The sequence below is a fragment of the Denticeps clupeoides genome, chromosome 17 (assembly GCF_900700375.1).
Source record: "Denticeps clupeoides chromosome 17, fDenClu1.1, whole genome shotgun sequence".
NCBI classification, from domain to species: domain Eukaryota; kingdom Metazoa; phylum Chordata; class Actinopteri; order Clupeiformes; family Denticipitidae; genus Denticeps; species Denticeps clupeoides.
The window spans coordinates 4,991,534-5,003,735 of NC_041723.1; the positions used below are offsets into that span (position 1 = coordinate 4,991,534).

At 44.0% G+C, this 12,202-nt stretch overlaps 1 protein-coding gene across 1 annotated transcript; it reads right to left on the minus strand.

The window, feature by feature from the left end:
- Positions 1 to 2,633: 2,633 nt before the first annotated feature.
- avpr1aa (arginine vasopressin receptor 1Aa) lies at positions 2,634 to 7,077 on the minus strand. The gene is made up of 2 exons (XM_028957882.1): positions 6,007 to 7,077; positions 2,634 to 5,359 (listed from the first exon to the last, which is right to left on the minus strand). The coding sequence occupies exons 1-2, from the start codon at positions 6,878 to 6,880 to the stop codon at positions 5,070 to 5,072; spliced, it is 1,164 nt and encodes a 387-aa protein (XP_028813715.1). The 5' UTR covers positions 6,881 to 7,077; the 3' UTR covers positions 2,634 to 5,069.
- Positions 7,078 to 12,202: the final 5,125 nt, after the last annotated feature.

Genomic DNA, 12,202 nt, shown 5'->3' on the forward strand with positions numbered 1-12,202 from the left:
CCAGAAACTTCACCTCATGTAACCTTACTGTGAAATATTGGGAACTTATTTCTCACTCTACACAGGGTGCACAAATAATCTGACTTTTTGCAGAGGTGTACCATTCTGAAATGTCATCCTTTGTTGTCCTTCCCACCGGGTTGCACTCTGACCCTGAGTGATGCACTTCAGATGATGATGCTGAGGATGCATGAACCTGCAGTAGGCCTTCGGTGATATTAAATTCTTGGAACCGGATGGAATCAAATGATAAATATCGTGAGCTGCGGGTCCAAGTCCTGGGACTAAATTGCGTTTTTGACAGGCTTCGGTTTGCTGATCAATAATCAGGCGTAATAATTTTCTTTTCCTGGCCCACTGAGGGCTGTCAGAGAGTACAAGTAAGGTCCACATAAACGAAATCAGATAAGCGTCTACCCTCGGTGCTGGAGTGCTTGCAAGCGTCTTTGCCCGCCTGCTGTCGATTTGCCACGGCAGATTAGCTCTAATAAAAAGTGTGATTTAGGGAGCTGTGTTTGAAATGAGAGCATGAAGCGGCCGCAGCTGGGACCCATCACTTTAATACTGGATCCTTAAGGTGCATGATCGCCCTGATAATCAATTTGTGAGCCTTTAGCTTGGAGCTAAGCTACTCTCAGACTTTTGGCATACGGGTTGCTTTGGCATAATCTCCAGCCTTTCAGCATGCACTTTGATGATTACTATTTTTAGTCTGACATAATTTATGTATTGGTTTCTCATGATTTACAATAACCAGGAAATTCAAAATAGCTTTTCATAGTTTGGCCATGACAAAAAGTGACCAATAGTTTGAAAAGAAATAGTCGAAAACAAAGCCTATTTTGGACATCAACATCAAGTCTTTAACAACTTGAGGAGATTTGTTTTCTGATATTTGGAGGGTAGGGAGTAGTTCCCCAACTCGAATGGACACTTTGGGGACACAGGTGCTGAATTTGAAACCAAGGTGCAGAATCCAGACCTCAGGGCCGACCTTCCTCTATCCGTCCCTAAAGCCGCTATCAGTTTTCTTGTAGATCTGGCAAGCTGATGCCAGAGGAGGACGTTTCCTTTCAGAGTTTTTCCCTGCTTCTGTTCCCTGAGGACCCATTGAAAAATTCCAGCCCAAAGCTCCGCATTCTGAAAGTGGCCATTGTACACTGTGCAATACACACATCGTAAATCCCCCCCATCCTGCTCTTCAGTCTTTTAATCCAAGGCTTTCTGTCAGATGCTGCATCATTGGACAGCAGCTGGATCTCCACTTTTGTCTTTTTTCTTTTGACAGCAGTGCTCGCATGCCATGGAGCATCAGAATCCTGCTTCAAACTAATACTAGCAGGCGCCGTGGTTGATGCACGGGTCAGCGGCATGGAGGAAGCAGCGAGCGTGCGATTCTTAGATGACTTACGAGCTGTGACTAAACTGGACCAAGTTGGAAGTGACAGCGTTAAGACCTTGAAGCCTTTATTTGCATCAGTTTGACAAAAACAACAGGGATCCTGTCGAATCTCCAAAGGCCATTCCAAGCCGGTCCAGAAACCCCCCTCACTTCATTATGCTGGAAATGCTGGAGGGAATAATTGACAAAATAACCGCAGCCATTATATTGTTGTAACGCAAGAAGAAGTGCTGGGAAGAACAATAGTGGAGGAAAGGGAAGTGTATTGTTTGGGGTTGGACGGACACACACAGCACACACGGCAGGAGAAATTATGGCTTTTGAGGGGGTTTGGCCGGGGGGCTTCACAGGCAGGGACCTGATAATGAACCACCTCTTTCTGTGACCAGTTTTTTTTTTTTTTTCCCCACTCGGGATGTCAGTTTTTGTGTCTTTCTGCGTGCTCCTGTTAATTCAATCATAGCGACAGTAATTACCTGCCATTAGCCATCATCCAGTTTGGGTCACCAAGCGGTAATGAATAAAACCTGGGGATGAATGTGCTAAGTTGCGGTCATTTTGGTGGAAAAAAGCTGCTCAACCGGGGACCACGCTGAGACCTCGCTGCATGTGTTCACAGAACTGGAGGTTCCACACAGGAAGAAAAACCAGGAAGCTGTCCATTACACAAGCATGTGCTGAAAGACCAGAGAGCTGCTAATGACCGGGCAATAACGAATGCTACTTAGGGTTAATGATACAGTTTGTTGCCAAGTAGGAGTATTTTTTCCCTGATGATACATGGGAATTCCATTTGTTGTCCATTTAAAGTGCATTTATTACATTAAATTAACTGCATGACAAAAAGTTCATTCCTGATCTAGTTACAACATCTGCATGACATTTTAATAATTATAATAATATGAAATAAAGAATATGTCCTGGAAGAGTTAAAACCAAAAATAGTGAATAATGCTGTGAAGTGAATTAAAGAAATATCCCAATAATTTTACAGTTACGAACAAGTATGCAAATAATTTACAATAAAACATAAGCTGTACAATGCCAGTCAGTTATGAAGCAATTGAAAAGGGAAATTTGTTCTCTAACAAGTCCACAATTATTAAATCTGCACGCATCCGAGATTTAGCACATTTGTTGTCTCAACGTCCTACTACACTGTGAACGCACAATTAACAAATGAGCTTCCGTGGTGCGGCATGAATTTTCTGAAAATAGTTTTCTGCTTCCATAGCGACCTACTTCCAGCAGTCTGAGACGCTGAGCGAAGTGGATGTGGCAGTAATCGCGCTGCTGTTGCACAGGCCTCGTAACAAAGGCACCAATGCAACAGAGAAGCACTGAACGTGCTTGTTTACAGCGATCGCATGCCGAATTTGAATCATATGCTCTCGCCCAATTAGGCTTCCTAACAAACAGCTAAATATGCAAAAGAATTCTGTTCCAGTTCTTCTCATCGATAGCACTATTTGCTTACAGACCCTCAGAAACATCTGTGAGTGGTTTGGAAGGGCCCGTTTCACGATATAAGGGTGGATTTTCATTATATTCTCCATAGCCTCTTATGTAAGTGTGGAAAACAGATGTTTAATGCTTAAAAGCACGTTTGCATTTTCCCCTGGATTTGGTCATTTTAAAGTAAACAGTGGGAGACCACACATTTATATTTGGGGAACGTGAGACATGTCAGACGTTCTGGCATTTTCCTGTGTGCTGGGCCTGTTTTCACCATGCGAGCTTTGTGTATATGTTATGTAGATTGGGTTAAATGCGATGCGTGCATGAATGGAAGCACATCATCAGACGCTTTTACATCATGGGCCCCGTAAACACTCTAGACCCAGCGACCCCCTGTACGTCAGCGGTCATGGCTGAGACAGATGTGGGAAAGCGCTCCACAGTACGATCTGATACAGCTGCCTGATTGTGCGCCTCCATTATCCCCAATCACTGGAAGTCAAGGGATGCCTTCCCTTCCAAGACCAGAGTCGGAAATGGACCTTCTCTTTTGCAATCTGTCTGGAATTCAGACAGGCCTGTGTTGGGCCCAGTGCAGAGTGATGGAGGATGATGGATGCTCTTTGTTGGTGTGAGAAGATGGTCTGCCTCAGAACCTCCTCCAGCCTCCCCATGCCTGTCAACTGGGGATAAGAAGTGAATAAGCGATGAACCAAAGGCCATTTACCTCGGACTCTTGGACTGTATACCACAGGATTATGGGGGATGCTGTCATATGTCCCTGGCTTTCAGATACCATTAATACAATTTTCCCTTGGCTTCTCCGTTTAGCCCCCCCACCCCAAAACCAAAATTGATGACTTCAAAGCACTTCTGTTGATGGGATAAAGGAGCTTGCAGCTCATTAAAAGGCAAATAGTTGTGGACCATTTGATAGCTTAGGTCAATTTAACGAATTGACGAATTAAACCAATGCAATGGTTAAAAGTCGGAATGCTGCAGCCACTTTTGTTGTAAAGTTGTGTATTTTTTGTTTGCCGAGTGAATAGTACATGCAAAACAATTCATATTACCATCACAAATATATACATATAACTTTAATTCATGTATGCAGCTATCATTATTGCACATGTATTTTATTTTCACATAAGCAAAAATATTTTTTATGCTGGTTTTGGTCAGTGACTGGACCAAAACGCTTTCTGCAGTTATTATCTCTGAGAGTGTCCTGAGTGCAGCCTATCGGTGTATTACTGGGACAATACGATACGGAAGCCAGAAATTGCTGCTGTAATACTCAGTGCTGGGCTGCCAGCACATGAGCTGCAAAGCAATTTTGGTTTGTCCTTATGGAAAGCGGTTTTCATTATTACAATTTTATGCAACTAATGCCAGGCTCCAAAAGAGACTTCTGGTTTAACATATGCCTTCCAATTCTCTTCCTGTTATTTACCATCATGCTGCTCCCTCCCCTCGACTCCCGTTCCGAACCGCAGTTCCCGCTGACTGAAAATGTCACTTTTAACCCCTGCTGCACTGAGGCAGAGAATACGTTTATGCACATTCAAGCACAGGAAAAAAAAAAAGATTTTAAAACCTTAAAGGGTCGCAGCAGGGTTGCACAGTTTGATAAGTATGTACATGTCATGGAGGCCTCCTTCCCAACCCCAGCACATATGCACACACTTAACTGCATGCACGCTCTCGTAGAAGCGCTCCACTTCGGGGTTAATCCAGCACACACCTCGCGCCGGCTATGTGCGGAGACAGAGCTTTCGCTGCTTCCTTTTAAATTCCAAGACTCTAACATCACGCTCTGTGCCAGGGCCTTCCAACCCTTGCCCTGAAGGGCACCAGACTGGCACCGTTTTGAGCTTTCCTACTAATGGGCAGAGAGGCTAAATCGGGTGCCTTTACATTTTTTCCCATTTTCAATTGAAACGCAATATGAACATATGAAACCGTCCTTTCAGTATTTACATTCTACGAGGCATGAGAGCTTGGGGGAAATTCACAAAGATGCAGTCACATTGCGTTCTTACTACACAGTTTTACACCAAAGGACATGGCCGGGACAGGCCCGATATCACCATTTTCCGACACTTTCACCCTCAGTCACCCCTCAGGAGAGCGTCCGTGTGCAAATGTACGCTCAGATACCTGCACTCTCGGTTAATAGATCGTTTTTTTTTTCTTTTTTGCTCGGGGCTCAGGACTGGGATTCCTCTGGCACCGACCCGTCCCACTTGGGCGAGTTGTCCAAGTCCTTCCACGTTCCCGTGCTGCACGTCGGGCTCCTGTTGGTCATCTTAGTCAGGAGCGTGTTCCTCCGGAGGCTGCTGTCCGAGTCCTCCTTCTTGAAGGTCTGGTGGATCTTGTTGAAGCAGAAGGCGAAGTCCTGCAAGAGGTGTCCGCTGAAGATCATGTATATCCACGGGTTGCAGCAGCTGTTCAGGCTCGCCAGCAGTGCAGAGAGTGTGACGATGGTGTTCTCCGAATCTGCAGAGGGTGACAGCAGAGGGAAATGAATAATGGAACAGGCCGGGTCCACTAGCAACGGCCCGCAGTGTCGCGGCAGCGGGTCATTTTTCGGAGCTTCGGAACTGTAGCAAATCATCTCAATTGTGCTTATGAACAAAATAAAAAGACACAGTTTTAGAATTGTTTCTAATTTTACAAGGAATGTGCTATAAAAAAAAAAACACGAGTCAAAATATGAGCATAAATTTTACATCCGCCATCCTTTCATGAACCACCTGCGACATTCCACATTTGCACAAGAAAAATTCGTTTTTTCTTTTAGCACCCGGAGGCTTGTGAAACGTGGGTTGGGGGTCTGAAAACAATAAATAATTTACTTTTAATTTGTTTGTATGTGTGTGTAAAAATATAGCGTCATTTGTTTCACATTTCTTCATTTGTGGCAAATAAACTAAAAGAAGGCAGCAAGCCAGCATGACTAATTCATCGAATTTATTCTTATGTTAATAATTGTTATTTACTATTGAAATTGTACAAATTGCACAGTTCAGGCTGAATGTGGACTGAACAGTTTCTGCTTTGTTCTGTTATGCAGGTCCCTGTTTTGAAAAAGAATGGACACGATGCAGCTCAGAGTGGGTTTGTAAGATGAAGAGGTAACCTACCATGCCAAAGAAGCTTCTCGTCCCACACCGACCACATCTGCACGACAAAAAAAGGAGACCAGCACACAATGTATGCCAGCACGATGACAAAAGTCATCTTGACAGTCCTCAGCTTGGCTCTGGATATGGTGGTGACGCTGCTGACCGAACTCTTGCCGATCAGCCCGTTCTGGTTCCTCGCCTCTGGTCTGCTGTTCCTGGTCTTGTACTTGATGTTCTTCCAGATGCTGTGGCATATGAAGCCATAGCAGATGATCAGGATGATCACGGGGATGAGGAAGATCCAGATGGTGATCCAAGTGATGTAGGCTTTGCCACCCCAGGGCTGGATGAAGTGGGCCCAGCAGTCATAGACCCCCGAGCCGTTCTTGATCTCGCTGAGGGAGAAGATGAAGTACTGCGGCGTGCTGAGGACCAGGCTGCACGTCCACGTTGTCACTATCATGATGTACGACCTGCGCGTGGGCTGCTGCAGGGTCTTCAGCGGGTGACAGATGGCGATGTAGCGGTCCACCGTCATCATCACCATCATGTAGGTGGACGCGAACATGCCCAGCACCTGCAGGTGCTTCACGATCCTGCAGAGGAAGTCCGGGCCGTAGAATCTGAAGGTGATCTCCCAGCAGAGCTGCGGAAGGACCTGGAAGAACGCGACCACCAGGTCGGCCAGGCTCAGGTGCTTGATGAAGAGGTGCATCCGCGACGTCTTCTTCTTGGTGTTGTACACCGCCACCAGCACGCTGATGTTCCCGATCACGGCGACGACGAACGTGATGCTGAGCACCGTGATCTCGAGTTTGGCCACCTCTTCGTTCCTGCCGAACGGGTCCGTGTCGTTGCTGGTCAGAGAAGCGTTGCTCTGGCTCTCCATCATGAACTTTATTGTTATTTAAATATAAATATAAATATTTTTTAAAAGTGAATTTGGCGATGTTTTTTTTAATTATTATTCTAAGGAGCTCCGAATCCCCGCCAGGTTATCCGCGCAGGACAAGGTGTCTCCATGACGCGCCGCGACCGCCCAAGCGCGCACTGGCGGCGCGCACACGCGTCGCTGGACATTTAAAGCCGCGTCGGGTTTCAGCGGCCATGCGCACTGTGCCACGAGCCAAACCCACTCGCTACCCCCACGTTCTCTCTATGCCATTAAAAAAAGGCTCCGAGCTCCCCCAAAACTGCGCGCAGTCGGACTCCCGCGCTTTCAATAAATTAAAAAATGTACGATATCAAAATAAGTCTGAAGGAAAATGTGAAGGAGTTGCGATACAGGTGGGAATGCATGGAAACTTTGTCTAAAACAAAACTATTTTTCATCCTTCCTCCACTTATAATACTATTCAACAATAATCCAGTTCACATTTTACATACAACCTTCCGAAATAAGGTCCTTTAAAACATGACCTTACTTTCTATACATTATGCATTTCAATGGCAACATTGAATAAAACCAAACAAGAATAAAATTCATAAAAGCATAACTGATATGATAATTTGCATTTTTTAAACCATAAGCTGTCAACTGCATGACATTGGCCGCGTTTTTCGAGACTGCATGACACCGCGGGGACACACGGACAAGTTACGCGTCAGATTTTAGCGCACAGATCAAGCTTTGCAGCGATGTAAAAAACTTAACTTTAAAAGTCACGTAAGAAAGAGGAGAGGCGCGGAGGAAACGCCGCATCGCGCGTAATTTCCCACGATCAAAGAGGACGTTGATGCGCATGCGCCGAGGACACCACACCAAGACAAATTAGGCATGTTGCGCAGTCGAGTTATTTTGAGTGTTTCAACTGTACTCCTGTTCAAACTGTGCCTGGCCTACCCCACTGAGGAAATTACAAAATATCTATCGAATAAGCGTTTAAAAAAGGACAGAAATAAAATAAAAATTACGTTCTCAAAACGTATACTTTTATTTTTCCTTTTATAGAGGCAATTAACACTTTTTAAAAGTGTTTTTGTTTTTTCAATGCTTTAAATGTATTTATTGATTTAGCTGCCCGTCAAGCTCAAGATTTGTGCCTGGAGAATAAAGGCTGCCTATCACACCTAAACCTTTTTTGATGAAGTGCGGATCCTGAGCATTATGCACATGACACCTCTGGGCACGTCACTGTGAGGCATGACATTATGGGCCATGCGTCACAGCGCAGTTTTTCTGTAAGAATTGATGAAAGATTTTGAGTTCCTTTCATTGTCACTGTTAATGAACATGTTGATTGACCTTTTGAAAAGCTGTACAGATACAACAGTCTTAAGAGCGACGCTTGAAATGTGGTCAATGATCGTGTAATGCATTAAAATCACACAAAATGGAAAGGTACCTACTGTTTTTTTACTTAATGTTTTACTACCGGCCAAGATATGTGCTTACAATGGCGACAATGTTTATACCGAATAACGTTCCATGCGTCAGTGCTGAAGAATGCTGGTGTACCCTGCCCAAATGAACAGGCATTTAATCGCTGGCCGCCCTACCCAGTGCAAATTAGCCTGATTATCCCATTACAATGGCACCTGGCAGTGGGTGGACTGAACTTCATTTTGATTTGTTGGAAGCAGAAAAGCGGGATTTGGTCCAAATAGTGATGGCTACAAGGGTCACAGCATCTGCAAAATGGCCACAGACTGGTCAGGGGGCCCAAGTTCGAGCAAAGTGGACCAAGAAGCAATTGAAGAAGGTGTCCAGGTTTCTTTCATTTGGATGGCCTGGTTACTGTGCATCACTTACCTGGGGAGGAGAAGGCTTAACAATGGGAAGTTAAACCATGGGTGTAAGGTAGCACTCACCTAAACATTGTTGTATGTTATTCCCTGATCGTAGTGTCACGCCCTGCCAGTGGTTCAGTGTCTGTTTGAGTAACACATTAACATATTTTAAAAAAATAAGCTATGCAGAAAAAAAACGGGCTGGATCCATCGGGGCATCACCTCCCAACTGAAAATTTGATGGCAGATACCATGGCATACCATCAGGTGGGCTGTTCTAAATCATTTGAACCACCTCATTAAATTAAATTACATGCTCTTCATCACTTAACCAAGCTGAAAATACCACAGATCCTACCCACTGGTCAATGCTTTTTTTACTGTCTTGTCATGAAAGTTTTATTCCATTGACGTTGGAAGCAACTAAATTTATTGGTCGTAAATGAGGTTTCAGTTGATGCAGTAAAAAAGTTATAGCCTTAATAGCATTTGGGGCTTCTGCTTTTTTGTCGTTCTCTTTCTAACACAGTGTAATATGTGTTTGAATTCCCATTTGGTCCAGATGTAAGGAATGTGACTCAGGAGGCCCGGGCTCGAGTCCCAGAATGAGAAATTTGACATTGCGATGGACAAGCTTTGTCTGTAAGGCAAGTTGCTCCAGGGGGGACTGTCCCTGTAACTACTAATTGTAAGAGACTCAGAGGCATCTACATGCTGAACTGTGGATTGCATCGTGACATTCTACATAATCTTCCTATATTCTCTGGTTGCTAATCACAAATGCAGTTTAAATACATTAAATGAACAATCTATAAACAGTGTTGGGTGGTAATGATTTACATGTAATGCCGTTATGTATGTAAATGTAATTCGTTACAGTTACTGGAGGAAAATGTGTAATTAAATGACAATTGCTCATTGACAGATTCATAACCCAGTTACTGGGGTCATTCCAGTGTATGACTTGGTGCTGGTCCCAAATGGGGAGGGTTATGCCAGGAAAGGCATCCGGTGTAATTCATTCATTCATTCAGTCATTCGGAAACTTTATTTTTCCTTAAGGGGCAATTAAAAACAAACAGGGCAGTTGAACAAGAACATAAAGACATAAAATGCAAGATAAGAACTGAATAAATATGCAAAATGGAGGAATTGTTAGTGGGCTTGGGTGGTGGGGGGGGGCAAGAACAGAATGGATGACAGGCTCCAGTGCAGGGATGCGGGAGGAAGGGAAGCCGAACCGCCCTGGGAACAAAGGTTGCTCTCCTCCTCTGCTTGCTGCAGCCGGGGCAGCGAAACCATTGTCCCGAGGGACGCCATTTAAACTCTTGTGGGATCCTGCATGCTGTTTTTAGAGTTTGCTGCTCACACGTGGATGAAAGTGGCCTGACCAGGAGTCCGATGGTTTTAGAGCAGACTTTTACTGTGTTGTGCAGATGGATCCTGTGCTGCAGGTGGATGGAGTGAAACCAGAAGATGACAGAAAAACAGGGGACACTCTCAAAATAGGAGTAGTAAAAACTCTTCAGGTATTACCATAAAATGACCTCGGTGTTGGAGACTAGCTTTAGGTTACAGTTGAAGACAGTGCCCAGATATTTGTACTCCTCCATTACCTTCACTACCCCCTGTGGATTATACTGACAGGTCAACTTAGTCTTCTCCACGTTTAGCTCCAAAGAGGCATGGTCACACCATCGCACACCACTCTCTGAGCATTGAACTGGGGTGATGTCAGGAGCCAGAGAGCAGAGAGAGGACTGCAGGACTGACTGTTGCAGGGCAGAAATTCCAGGACCAGAGCTGGACGATCCCCTGTTTGCCCCCCCTCTCTCTTTATATAAGTCTGTAGTTCTCTTTTACTGCATATTGCATCTGTCTTTCTTCTCCACCTCCTTTTTGTTCCTTTGTTATGTTCCACTGTTGGTTCTGTTCTTTTTATTTAGGGTTTCTTTTACTTATTTTGCAATTCAGGGCTTATTGTTACACTGTCATAGAAAGTTGTATATGAGGACACGGTGTCCACCCATTCTGTCGCTGGCCCCGGTTATCAACAACTGCCACCAGCACTGTTTACAGGGGGCTAGTGAAAATTGGGTGATGCTGTAAATAAATTTGTAGGTCGTAAAAAAAGAAGCAGTAATTTTTTGCTAATTGCTCCTGAGCAGTAAATCTGTCAGACTGACATGGTGACTTGTGTCTCCTCTAAGAATGGAACCAACTCGCATGTGCTGCTCTTTTTCACTTTTCCGGTCCCTTGTTCCCACCTTCCCCCAGCCTGGGTGGCTCTGACCTTTTTTAGTCATACACACCACCGAACTGAGCCTATAGTTTGCTCCCTGCTCCCAGCCCACTGTCTCCTGTGGCCATGTTTGGTCAGGCCACTGAGCATATTGTCACTATTGGCACCATGAGTGATGAAGGTGTGGTTTTTTGAGGTTGCTTAAGGGACTGTTCTTAAGAAGTGACCACCAGCACCTTAACCCTCTGTCAGTGGAAATATTTGAGGACAGAATGAAAATCATTTTTCTGGAAGTTGACGGGAGCCACGTCCACATTGCAGAGAAATCAGATTTCTAAGAAGACATGTCCTATTATTTTACTGGAATTGTACAGTTACATGTCATAACCTTCAGCAGATTTCTCAGCGGGTCACTATAACCCTCAAAGCAGCATGGCGAGCCACAGATCATCCCCAGAAAATAAGTCCTTTATTGGTCTAGACAATGGCCAGTCTAGGTCCTTGGGTGTTTGTATGTGAGCACTGATCTTATTCCAACTAAGAAAAGGCTTTTGTTTTCCATTATATTCCAGTATGGATGTGTTCCACTGTCACAGCACATTTCAATAACAACAAAGAATAAAAAGAGAGTTTTAGAGCAAAGAACGTTCCCATCGTGAGTCCGCGTTATGTCAGATATGTGAAACCTGTGCATAATACAAGATTAGATGAAATCAGGATATTTCTGTATATATGAATGGATTAGGGTTAGGGATGCAAACACACACACCTTCAGTAATGGGTAAAATGCATTACAGTAATTTAATGGTAATGGTAATTTGTTGATCAACATGACGTTATTGAGAACTCAGGTTAGATTTGTGCTGGATGCTAAATTATAATTTTGATAATATAATTTTGGTTATAATGATTGAATGTTTTGTTTTGCTTTGTTGTTAACTTGTTTGGAGGATTGGTACACCCAACCACACTAACATATGAGCTGTAATTATTCATCCAGTGGCCACATGTATGAAAGGATATGTATAAAATGATCATCTAAACCAATTCCTTCTCCTCTTCTCCATTGCCTCAACAGACTTTAAATAATGCAGGGCTCTCTAATAGCACGTTTGTCCTTGTGTCTTAAGTAACATACAAATACCCAGTGTCTAGTCAGGCAGGATTTTAATTTTCAATTTATATGCAGAGCGTGACAAATTTGTCAAGAGACAGACAGCCGAGCAACACAACTTACATAAT